The sequence below is a fragment of the Phalacrocorax aristotelis genome, chromosome W (assembly GCF_949628215.1).
Source record: "Phalacrocorax aristotelis chromosome W, bGulAri2.1, whole genome shotgun sequence".
In the NCBI taxonomy this organism is placed as follows: domain Eukaryota; kingdom Metazoa; phylum Chordata; class Aves; order Suliformes; family Phalacrocoracidae; genus Phalacrocorax; species Phalacrocorax aristotelis.
In genome coordinates this window covers 28,470,033-28,481,551 of record NC_134310.1, presented here as the reverse complement: position 1 = coordinate 28,481,551, position 11,519 = coordinate 28,470,033, and the positions used below count along the sequence as shown (strand labels likewise).

Genomic DNA, 11,519 nt, shown 5'->3' with positions numbered 1-11,519 from the left:
CTCCCTCTCTCTGTCTGCGACAGTGCTGACCCCTGCCTTAACCCCTACACGCTCCCGCAGCTGGCCAGCTTCGCCTAAACCCCTGCTCAGGCCCTGGTATAAGTATTAAATCCCTCAGCACACAGGCTAAACCTTTGGTTTCTAACAGCAGCCACGTGTTCTCCATGGCCACCCCTCCTCGGCGAGGCATTAACCGGCAGCGCCGGCACTCGATGCCCATCCCGGGCGAGCCGGCTTTGGCCAAGGAGCCAGTTCCAGGCGATGGGAGCGGCGCACATGTGTCCTCCCTCCTGAAAACTCGGTCTCAACTTAAACACCCGTGTGGCATTCTAACAAAGCTCAGGCTGAACCCTGTGTCAGACTTTCCCTTCCCAACCTGCTCCCTCCCTTTCGAGTCCCTCCAGCCACAGAAACCCCATGTGTTACAGCTGCCCTGGTGAAAAAGGAAACGACTGCAGCGCTGTCTGGATTTAAGGTCTGTTCTGGCCAGATAAATCTTCACCGCAACAATGGGACCTTTGGCTTCGTTTCGGGTAGAGTCCTCCAAGTACGCCTTATCTCCTGGCAAAGCTCTAGGGTCAGGCGTTGGAGCTTGTTAAGTTCTGCTTTCGTCTAATTACAACCACGGGCTTTAGCAGCCTTCCCTCCTTGCCTCTCCCCTTCCTTTTTCCACCTCTGCAGGAATATTTTTGTCCCGAGCTGTGGCGCAGCCCCTGCGAGGGCAATTGGCCCCACGGGGCAGCAGGTTGGGTGGAAGATGGCTCCGTGTAAGAGCGGCATCGAGCCTGGGTGCCGATGCGACACTCGTCGGTGGCTTCGGGCCTTTCTGCCCCAAAAAGGGGTGTGTGGGGATGTTGGGTGCTCCAACCCAGCCCCATGGCAGCGCAGGGAGGGGTGCGGGGAGGCGAGCCACAGCTGGGGAAAAAAAATAAAACACAAAAAACAAAACCAAAACAGGGAGGAGCGAGATAAAAGCAACAAGCAGAGAGAAGGAAAAAGGTCTGAGCCTTGCTGCTGGCGGGGGTGGGTGCGCGGAGCCTGGCAGGGCCAACCCATCCCAGCCAGAAAGACGAGCTGGGTCTGGGGGGGCCCAGCAAAGGCCACCGTGGAAACCCTCCCTGCTCCCTTCTCGTGACACTTTCGCGGCGACTGGGCCCGTGGTAGCTCTGGCAGCCACAGGCCGTGTCTCCGGCGCTGGTGCTGCGGCACGGCACTGCTAGCTGCCCCGCGGTGACTCATAACTTCTGTGCCTCGCCGGGGAGGCAGCACAGGAATAGTTACACACCAGCCGCCTGCGACGCGGAGGGAGTGGCTGCCGAAATATTTCAGGGCTGCGCTAAGCAACTAAAAATACACGTCAAACCCTCCTCCTCCTTTTTCCTTTTTAAATATGTTTTCTTTCTTTCTTTCTGTTTTTTGTTTTTTTTTTTTTTTTAATTCTTGGTTTTGATTGTTGGAGGCCCCCGCGCCTGGGGGTAGCGCAGCCCCTTGGGGACCGGCGCGGGTTTGGGGGCAGGCGCTGGCGGCTGGCGACTTCTTGTTTTCCCAGCTTGGTTCCTCTCTCCCTCCCTGTGGGAATGACTAAGAGGCGGCTTCCCCTGTGCACCCGGTGCCTACGGAGCAAATCCTGGGGCTGCAAACATGCTCCTGCTTGTTCCCTTTTCGGGGGGCAGCTCGGTGTGCCAGGAGGGTAGGGGGATATGGGTGCATCCACAGTAGCTCGTGGGCATCTCAGCATCTTGCTTTGGATCCAGCCCCTGTCCTCAGTTGGAGCCGTGGGTGTCGAGTGGTGGCACCTTGGCTCGGCTCGTGGCCGGAGCGGCAGAGCAGGATCAGGCACAACCAGTGTCACGGTTGTGTGCAGGGAATGGTCCTGTTGAGGCCAGGGAAATGGGGAGAGTGGGAGCCATGTGGGGACCCGCCGCGCTCAGAGGTGCGAGGACGCTCTGGTGACTGTGGCCCTGCTCAAGGCTCGATGTGCCTCACCGAGGTCTGGCGGTGGCGTAGGTTCATCCGAAATCCTTGCTGCCTGCTCCGGGGTAAATATAGCCCAGCTGGCAGGTGGCAAAGTACAGTGTGACTCAGTGGGTGCTCGCGGGGCTGAGCCGGGCTCTGACGCCTCCGGGAATAGCAGCTTCAGCCCCCAGCCCCCAGCCAAGGTGACAGTGGCACTGCCACTGGCTCCGTGGACGGGGACTGCCCCGCTTGTGCTCCCCATGGGTCTGCCCTTCTGGGAGGCGGAAGGGGACGCTGAATCACGACCCTCATTAAACACTCGTTAGGAAAATTAAGCTGCCAGCTTGCCGCAGGCGTCGGGCTGCCACCAGCAAGGCGACCTGCGGTGTCTCTGGTTTGGGGACAAGGGACACGTGGGATGAGCACCGGTGGTGACAGAGTGGGATCACGCAGGGGAACACAGCAAGACGAGCCCTGGGGTGCTGCGACACTCGGGGAGGGATGCCGGGGGGTGGCGGGTTTTTGCCGGCGGGTGCTGGCGGCTGGGCCCGGCCGTAGCATGGCTCGTGGCTCACATCCCTGGCTGCCAGCCAGCTGCTCTTCCAGGGAGGCCCCGGGGCCGGTTCGTTCCTCCCTGCAACTGATTAAAGCACCTAAAGCCAAAGCTGGTTCTCATTTCGTCCCGCTGCAGCCCGGATTGCGATGGGGTGGGGGGGGCGCGGGGGTGCAGGCAGGGTGCAGGCAGAGGCACGTATGTGGATGCCCACAGAGCGTATGCCATTGCCCATGGGTGTGACCCCAGCCGAGGGGTCCCTGTGCGATGCCGGGGTGGGGGTGGGGAGCTGCCCCTCCCGGTCCCTGTCCCTTGCAGGCTGAGTTTCATCAGGACGGAAAGTCTGAACCTGCCGGTCCGGCTGCTGGCCGCACCCCTGATGACGGGTTTGCAGCGGAAACACGGACGGAGGCTTCACCTGGGAGCTCCGTGCTGGCCCAGCCCGCCGAGCCCCCAGGACACGGGCACCGCTGCCTTGGCTGCCCTCCCTGGGTCAGGACACTGGGGAAGCCAGGGGCAACGGGCTGGCAGGGATGGGAGAACCCTGGGCACGGGGGTCAGTCGTGCTCTGGTTTAATTGGGGTTTAATCAACTGGGTTTATTTGGGGTTTAATTAACTGCAGCTGTTGGGGAAGGGTAGGTCCCCATCGGTCCCAGCCCCCTCGTGCCTTGGTTTCCCCAGTGCCAGCACCACATGTCCTGGCTCCGGTGGCTGCCCCAGCCCTGGCCTCGTTGTCACCCATGTCCCCTGCGGCCTCCCTGCAGCCAGGGCCAAGCCACGCCGTGCCCCACGCTGTGCCCTGCCCCACGCCATGCTCTGCCACACCGTCCCTGCATCCGGTGCTGTGCCTTATGCCATGCCACACTGTCCCCACACCTGGTGCTGTGCTGTGCCGTGCCCCACGCACGCCATGCCATACCGTCCCCACGCCCGGTGCCGTGCCCCACGCCGTGCCCCACGCCATGCCACGCCATGCCAGTCGGCTGCGGTCAGGCAGGCCGCACCTGGGAGTGCTGGGCCAGGGGTCCTCACTGCCCTTGCCCACACTGGCAGAGTAGAGGGCACGGGGCCAGCGCGGCACCGGCACTGCCGGCACCGCCGGCGCAGGGTCCCACTGGGCACCCCACACCCCCAGGGCTGCCACCACTGATTTATCGCCCTCGTTAGCGCAGGCCCAGGACCATCTGGCTGCAATTAGGGACAGCTCAGCGTCACCACAGCATCCCCACGGCCTCGCCATGCCCCGGGCGAGCGGTGCCGGGACCCCTCGGCCTGTGCCTGCGGGGGCCGCATCCTGCCGGTGCGGGGGGTTATCGTTGGCCATTGGTGCTGCCTCCCCTCCACGCGGGGACGGGTGACGTCAGCCGCTGACGCCGATCCACCCCCTCAGCCGCCCGCGGGCTTGGCCGGCGTGACGTGCACTGTCGCCGCCACCGCCGCTTAACTCCTTCCCGGCTGCCGGTTGAGTGGGGGCCCTGGGGCAGGGGGTGCAGCCCCAGGCCCGGTTGACCCACCGTGCTGTGGCACCGGGGCAGGCCAGAGCCATGATGGCGTGACCCCACAGCACACCACGGTCGGCCGCCTGCCGTGGTGGTGTCACACACCGGTGTTTGCGGGGCAAACCCCACTGTCCCTGGTAAACATGCTGGGGAAGGGGACACAGTGCCAAGCTGGGACACGGTGCCGGGGACACACACGCCACCACGGCCCCGTTCCACCGGGACAAAGACCGGGTGGGAAGGCCCCGGAGTGCCGGGGCACCGTCCAGCCCCGCCGCCGGCCCACGCAGGTCACGTCCCAGCCACCCCCGGCCCGGTGTGTTTGTTTATTATTTATTTATGATTTATCACTTCTTTTTACAGACAGGGACTGGTCCCCGGTGCCGGTGCTCGGTGCCGAGTGCCACTGCCCGGTGCCGGTCCTCGGTGCTCAGTGCCGCTGCCCGGTGCCCGATCCCCGCTCCGCCCCTCCCTTTGTGCCCATCAAGCCCCGGCGGGACGCGCGCGCGCGTCGCGGGGCCCACGTGACTGCCCCTCCCCCGCCCTGACGTCAGCCCAGGGGCCCTCGCGCTGTTTGTCCCGGTTACCCGCCCGGTCGCCCCGGCGACGGCGGAGGGAACGAAGGGGGGCGGGGTGGGTGGGAGTGGCCCCGCCTCCCCTGAGCGGAAGCCCCGCCCCTATGCAAAACAAGAAGGCGGGCGAGGACGTCATCTGCAGCCAATAGGAGCCCGGCGCGGTGAGGTCACCGCGGCGGGGCCGCGTATTTAAGGTGGAGCGGGGGCCGCGGCGGCGGCAGACGCGTGTGTGCGCGCGCGCAGGAGCGGGGCCGCCGCCGGTGCTCACCGGCGCCTCCCCCGCCCTTCCCCCGGCCCCGCGCTCGCCCCGGTCCTTCCTTCCCCATCCCCCCCCCCCGCCCCGGCCCCGTTTCCCCCGCAGCCGGGCGGGGGAGGAGGATGGAAACACCCTTCTACCATGATGATGTGTTGAGCGGCCTCGGCAGCGGCTTCGCCCCGTCCTCCGGCAGCAGCGGGCTCCTCCTGCCCTTCCCCGGCGGCAGCATGATGAAGAAGGACGCTCTCGGGATGGCGTTACCGGAACAGGTGGCGGCGGCTTTGAAAGCACCGGGTGCGGCGAGCGGTGAAGCGACGGGCTTGCTGGGTTCGGCCGAGCTGGGTCTGCTGAAGCTGGCGTCCCCCGAGCTGGAGCGGCTCATCATCCAGTCCAACGGGCTGGTGACCACCACGCCGACCAGCGGGCAGTTCCTCTACTCCAAAGCGGCCGCCTCCGAGGAGCAGGAGTTCGCCGAGGGTTTCGTTAAAGCGTTGGAGGACTTGCACAAGCAGAACCAGCTGGGCGGCGGCGCGGCGGGAAGCGGCGGCGGAGGAGGAGGCGGCGGCGGCGGCGGCGGAGGCGCGGGCGAGTTGCCCGCCGCCGGCCTGGCCCCGGAGCCGCCGGTGTACGCCAACCTCAGCAGCTACCCGGCGGTCAGCTACGCCGCCGATCCCGGTCCCTTCGCGGCTCCCCCTCCGCGGCTCCCGCCGCCGCCGCCCCCACCGTTAAAAGACGAACCTCAGATCGTCCCGGAGGTGCCGAGTTTCGGGGAGAGCCCGCCGGTTTCCCCCATCGACATGGACACGCAGGAGCGTATCAAGGCGGAACGAAAGCGGCTGAGGAATCGCATCGCCGCCTCCAAGTGCCGCAAGAGGAAGCTGGAGCGGATCTCCCGCCTGGAGGAGAAGGTGAAGAGCCTCAAGAGCCAGAACACGGAGCTGGCCTCCACCGCCAGCCTGCTCCGCGAGCAGGTCGCCCAGCTCAAGCAAAAGGTCCTCAGCCACGTCAACAGCGGCTGCCAGCTCCTGCCCCAGCACCAGCACCAGGTGCCGGCTTACTGACCCACGGGGGACCGAGGGGGGTCCCCTCACGCTCCCCGGGCACGGACAGAGGGGTCCCGGACACGGACAGAGGGGTCCCGGGCACGGACAGAGGGGTCCCCGTGGGACTTGAGGGTTGTGAAGGGAGGGAGAGGACGGTGTTCCTGAAGGGGATGGGGGGGAGAAGTTGTGGGGGCCGCCCTCCCTCTCTCCCGCCCCGCAAACGGACTGAAGTGGGGAGGGGGGGAACCCGGTCCCGGACTTGCGGGATCCCCCCCACACACCCCCACCCCACCCGAGACATTCCAGTCAGGCTCCAGTAAAACCCCCGCGATATGGATGATTCGCCTCTCGCTGTCTGCTGCGCCGGGGGAGAGCGGGGAGGGACGGACGGACGGATGGGCCCGGCGGCGCGGGCAGGAAGCGGCGCGGCCGGCTGCCATCTTGGGGCGGCGGGGCGTGGGGGCTCCGTGGGCATTTTGAGGGGTGATGAGGGTCGGAGGGGAGGGATGTGGGGTGCTGAGGGGGGAGTGTGGGCTTACCCCTGGGGGAGGCGGCTCTGGGAGTCGCGGGGGGGGGTCCTCGGGGTTCCTGGGGGGTAGTCTGTGGGTGCTGGAGGGTGTTGCGGGGGGGATCTCATCGGGTGATAGTGGAGGGGTTTAGATGTTGGGCTCCCTTGGGCTGAGGGGGTGTTTTGGGGGTGCTAGGGCTCCTTTGGGGGGGTTGGGGGTCCCCTGGGGCTGGGGAGGCGTCCCTGTGGGTGCGGAGGTGGGGGGAACCCGGCTGCTTGCGGGGCTGTTGTTCCTGGCAGTGGCTCTGTCCTGCCAGGCCCCTGGGGTGGCTGGTGGCTCCCTGGGGGTGTCACCAACACCCCTTACACACACTGCTGGCACCCCGGGGTCACCCCACGGCGCTTGGCTGGGCCCCACCGGGGCGGGCGGCGAGGCTGGGCCTCCGCGGCTCCTCCCTGGGCTTCGGCAATTGGCCTTCGCTTCCCGGCACCACCGTCGCTCCTCCTCCGCGTCCCCCACCTGCGTGCAAGGCCTGGTCCCAGCTCCATCCCACAGAGCGGCACCCGAGGGACAGACCCTCTTTCCTGGGAGCATTTGGGGACAGTGGCACCGATGGCAGGAAGGTTGGCCCGGTCACCGCTGGGTTGGTCTGGCCTGTTCCAGCCGCAGCGTGCCGAGCTGTGCCATACCGTGCCAACACGGAGGATTGCCCCGCTCCTGGGGGGCTGGCAGGGAGCCCGGCATGCTGGGGCCCTGCGGTGGGTGGTGGCGGGGGAGCGTGGCCTCCCCAGGGACACGGTGCAGTGCCGGGCCAGCTGCGGTTTGCCAGGAGGAAGCGCCCTTCCCCTCCGTGCGGAAACAGCCCCGTTCTGGCGTGGCTGTGCTGCGCCCCGGATGTGCTGCTCCGGCACGGAGATAGACAGGGCGTCCCCTGGGCCCTCTGACAGAGCCAGTGCAGCCCCACGGCTGCCACCAGCAGTGGGTCTGGTGTCACTGGGTCCCCACATCCTGAGCACCTGGATTCCTTTGTCCCTGTGTTCCATGTGTGTCCCCATGTTCCCTACATCCCCAGGTCCCTGTGTCCCTAAGTCCCTGACTCATGATATGTCCATGTCCTCAGATCCCCTTGTTCTGAAGTCCCCACATCTCCTTGTTTCCAAGTCCCCACACCTCTATGTCCCTAGATTGCTTTGTCCCCAAGTCCTCACACCTCCATGTCCACAGATCCCCATGTCCCCATGTTTCAGTGTGCCTAGATCCCCTTGTCCCCATGTTCCCACATGTCCGTGACCCCAGATCCCTATGTCCCCACATCTCCAAGTCCCCAGATCTCCACATCTCAATGTCACCAGATCCCCATGTCCCCACACCTCCATGTCACCTGATCCCCTTGTCCCCAAGTCCCTGCATCTCCTTGTCCCCACGCCCCCACCCGACCCCTTGTCCTCCCCGGGGTGATGCAGGCAGGGGCAGCTCCCGGTGCCTGCCGTGGTGTTATGATCCGGGGGGCTCAGGGGAAACTGAGGCACGGGGTGGGCAGGGGGATCCTCGCGGGGTCCCGGGGGTTCGGCGCTGCCCGGTACCGGCAGGGGGCGCCGCGGGCGGGGTCGCCCCCGCCTCCCCCGGGGCGGATAAAGGCGGCGGCGGCATGGCCGGGGCTGCGCTCCGCCTGCTGCTGTGCTGCGCCTCTGCCCTGCTGGCTGCAGGTACCGGGGAACCGGAGGAGGATGAGGGGTACCGGGGAACCGGAGGAGGATGAGAGGCACCGGGGGGGCCTCGGGGAGACCGAGCGATGAGGGTCACCGGGAACCGGGGAGGCTCCGTGGAACCGGGGAGACCGGGCGATGAGGGGCACCGGGGAGGCTCCGTGCACCCCGGGGTCCCCATAGGGTCCTTGGAGGTACTTGGGGTCTGTGCACCCCGCAGTACCGGCGGGGTAAGGGCGGGGTGTCTGTGTGCTCCCCCGCGCTCTGTACTGACGGGATCAGTGTGCTCTAGGGCCACCAGGTGCTGGGGGGGGCTCCATGTGCCCCCCACCCCGGGGCTGGGGACCACCGGGGGGGGGTCCTGCTTACTACGTCCGGCCCCGGGGGTTGCAGCAGGGCTGCATCCAGCTCTGTCTGGGGCAGCTGGGGACCCGTGGCGTGGGGGTGGGCTGCACTCACTCCCCTGGGGTCCTGGGAGGCTGTTGAAGATGGTCTCGCCGGGGGCTCATCAGGCTGGAGACGAGCACCCTGCCCCTCCCACAGCTGGCTGCACTGTGGGGCAGGATGCGGCCCCGGTGCTGCCAGACCGGCTGGGCTGGCTGGCACTTGCGGTGGCATGGGTGCTCCCGCACCACCACAGCACTCCGGGGGCAAAGGGCCACTGGTACCCTGTGCTACTGTGGGCTGTGCTGCGCTGTGGTCCCCCTGTTTCCAGCCTGGGCCCCCAGCAGCCCCCCCACACACCCCAGGGTCCCTCAGCTCACCCCTCTCATCTCGGAAGCTGGTACCCAACCCTGGGCTTGCCACCATCCCAGCATAGGGTGGCAGCTGGGTGGGAATGGCCCATCCCAGTGGGCCCAGTAGCTGTGGGGACCCCCAGTACCTAGCCACGCCGGCCCGCCCAGATGCTGGCACTGGGTGCTGGCTCTGCCGTGGGACATTTTCCTCCTGTGTTGCCTGTGGGGCTGGGCTGGACCTGCTCCTCCTCTTGTGCAAACAGGACTTTGGCGGGTAATGGCACTGCCAGTGCTGCCCAGCAAACACTGCTACATTCCATGTGACCACGGCAGAGCCCCCTCATGGGCTGGCCCAGGGGTGTCCGGTAGGTGCCACGAAGCCTGGGCAGGTGTGTATCCCTGTACCGTGGCATATGCCCCCCACCACCACCCTTTGCTTGTCCCCGTGGCACTGTGCCTGTGCTGTGACATCTTGGGAGGCTCTTCCCAAGCCTCGATTTCTAGGATCCAATATTGGCTAAATCCTGGTTTTCTGGCCCTCTGTGTATGGGGAAACCACCTAGAAAATGAGCAATGAGGCCAGGAACTGGGGCAGGTGCTACTGCCCTTCCCGGGGCTCTGCCTGTCCCTGCCAGGGCCCTGCCACGTCCTTGCTGACCAGCTTTCTCCTCCATGCTTTAGAGACAGAACAGGGTGTCACTATGAGCAGCACAGTGTCTCTCCCCAGCTCAGGGACAGCCGTGCCACTGTCTCCATCCAGCACATCCACAGCCGCCAGCTCAGGGACACTCAACGTGTCTCCATCCAGCTCTGACTCGGGGATGGCCAATGTGCCTTCATCCAGGCCGGCCACAGCGTTGACTCCATCCAGCAAAGCGAGCGCAGCGACACCTACAACACCGCCTCCTGACCGAGTCACAGGAGCACCTCCACCCAGGACACCAGGCTCAGCAGCACCTACGTCTCCACCTGACCCAACTGTGGCAGTGTCTCTGTCCAGGACACTGGACTCAGTGGTGCCCATGACGCATTTATCCAGCACAACTGCAACACCTACATCTTCATCCAACCCAGTCACGGCATCATCTCCCTCCAACATGAACAGCTCAGCAGCAACTATGACACCTACGACATCTGTATCCAACATGACCATGGCACCATCTCCATTCAGGACACTGGGCTCAGCAGCAGCAACATCTCCATCCAACAGGACCACGGCACCGTCTCCGTCCCACCCAGCTGTGCCCAGCTCCCCACCCACAGGACATCCATCCAACTCGACAGCAGTGCCAGCCCCGTCCTCACCCAGGCCCCCCAGGCCCACTTTTGCTCCCAGCTCTCCTGCACCCACTGTGAGCCCAAGTCCCAGCAGCACCTTGGCCGCCAGCTCCAGAATGACACCAGACATCAGCACCAGCACTGCAGCCGGCAGCTCAGGTGAGAGCCAGGCTGGGGGGCAGAATTTTGCAGGCAGGGAGCCCCCAGACCTGCCCACAGCCATGGCCATGTCAGCAGCCCCGGTTCCCTGCTGGACCCCCCCCACTCAGGGGCTGTGCTCACAGGATGGGGTGGGGGGCTCCGGGGTACAGGTCCTCAGACGTGCCCAGAGCCCCCCTGGGCTGCCCCATCCTCCTTTGGGAGGTGTGTGTGCTAAGAGCTCTCCCCCTTCCCCGCCCCAGTCTTTCTGCAGCAGGATCCTGGCCAGGGCTGGTCCCCGGCAGGCAGAGGTGACACAGGAGCTGGGTGCTGGATCTGTGAGGGGTGGGATGGCAGCTGGGGGGGAACTGGAGCTGATGTCAAGCCCTGTCGAGCCCTGAGAGCCACCATGGTGCTCGGAGGCTGGGCACGAGGCTCAGGAATGCCGGGGGTATAACGGGGTGCCCATCTCACCCCCACAGCACAGCCCCCTGCAAAACTCAACCCCGGCCTGGTTGTGGTCATCTGCCTCTTTGTCTGCGTGCTGGTGGGGGGAGCAGCGGTGCTGCTGGTGTGGCTGTGCCGGCGTGGGACCCCCCGCTTCCACCACCTGGATGAGGTGTCCATGGTGCGTAGGGGACTGGGGGACCTGAGGGCGGGCAGTGGGGCTGGGCTGCAGATGCTAACCCCACTTTTTCTCTCTCTTCCCTAGAGCAATGTGACAGAGGGGTCCCCTGTCACCCACTACCCACCCAGATGACCCCCCACCCTGCGGCTCCCCGGGCTGCCCACGTTGCTGAATAAAGAAGCTGCTTCCTTGGCTCTGGTTTCCCATCTGCTGTGTGCTCTGCACCCTGCCTGGGGAAAACCCCTGGTCCTGGGGGAGGCCCTGACCACTTTTGGGGTCTCCTGCACTGGGCTGGAGGCCCCGGGGTGTCCCCAGGGCGGGCAGGGTTGGTGCTGGGTGCGATGGTGCGCAGGGTGGTGGGTGCTGCGCAGCCCCCCCGGCGGGGTGGGATGGGAGGGAGCGAGCAGCCAGGCACGCACGTCGCCTTCCTTCTGCTCCGCTGCACTCGGCCAGGGCGGCACACGGCGAGGACCACAGCACACGGCGAGGACCGGGTGCCGGTAAGGGGCTGTGGGTGAGGGCAGGGGGCTGGCGGCAGCATGGACCCTCATGCCAGGGCTCGGCATCCCCCAGGCTTGGGCTGAGGCTGCTCCCGGTGCCGGTTGGGGCGTGGGGGGCTCAGTCCTGGGGGGTGGGGAGC

At 66.1% G+C, this 11,519-nt stretch overlaps 2 protein-coding genes across 2 annotated transcripts; both read left to right on the top strand.

Moving 5' to 3' along the window:
* The first annotated feature begins 4,806 nt into the window (after positions 1-4,806).
* On the top strand, positions 4,807-6,220 carry JUND (JunD proto-oncogene, AP-1 transcription factor subunit). Its single transcript, XM_075077401.1, has one exon. The coding sequence runs from the start codon at positions 4,963-4,965 to the stop codon at positions 5,899-5,901; it is 939 nt and encodes a 312-aa protein (XP_074933502.1). The 5' UTR covers positions 4,807-4,962; the 3' UTR covers positions 5,902-6,220.
* Positions 6,221-7,443: 1,223 nt separating this feature from the next.
* On the top strand, positions 7,444-11,068 carry CIST1 (colon, intestine and stomach enriched 1). Its single transcript, XM_075077399.1, has 4 exons — positions 7,444-8,098; positions 9,517-10,272; positions 10,734-10,879; positions 10,964-11,068. Exons 1-4 carry the CDS (start codon positions 7,567-7,569, stop codon positions 11,009-11,011), a joined length of 1,482 nt encoding a protein of 493 aa, XP_074933500.1. The 5' UTR covers positions 7,444-7,566; the 3' UTR covers positions 11,012-11,068.
* The last annotated feature ends 451 nt before the right edge of the window (positions 11,069-11,519 follow it).

Coding starts and splice junctions, on each gene's coding strand:
- JUND (XM_075077401.1), top strand. CDS start 4,963: ATGGAAACACCCTTCTACCATGATGATGTGTTGAGCGGCCTCGGCAGC.
- CIST1 (XM_075077399.1), top strand. CDS start 7,567: ATGTCCCTAGATTGCTTTGTCCCCAAGTCCTCACACCTCCATGTCCAC. Junction 8,099..9,516: donor CTCTGCCCTGCTGGCTGCAG/GTACCGGGGAAC, acceptor TCCATGCTTTAG/AGACAGAACAGGGTGTCACT. Junction 10,880..10,963: donor ACCTGGATGAGGTGTCCATG/GTGCGTAGGGGA, acceptor TCTCTTCCCTAG/AGCAATGTGACAGAGGGGTC.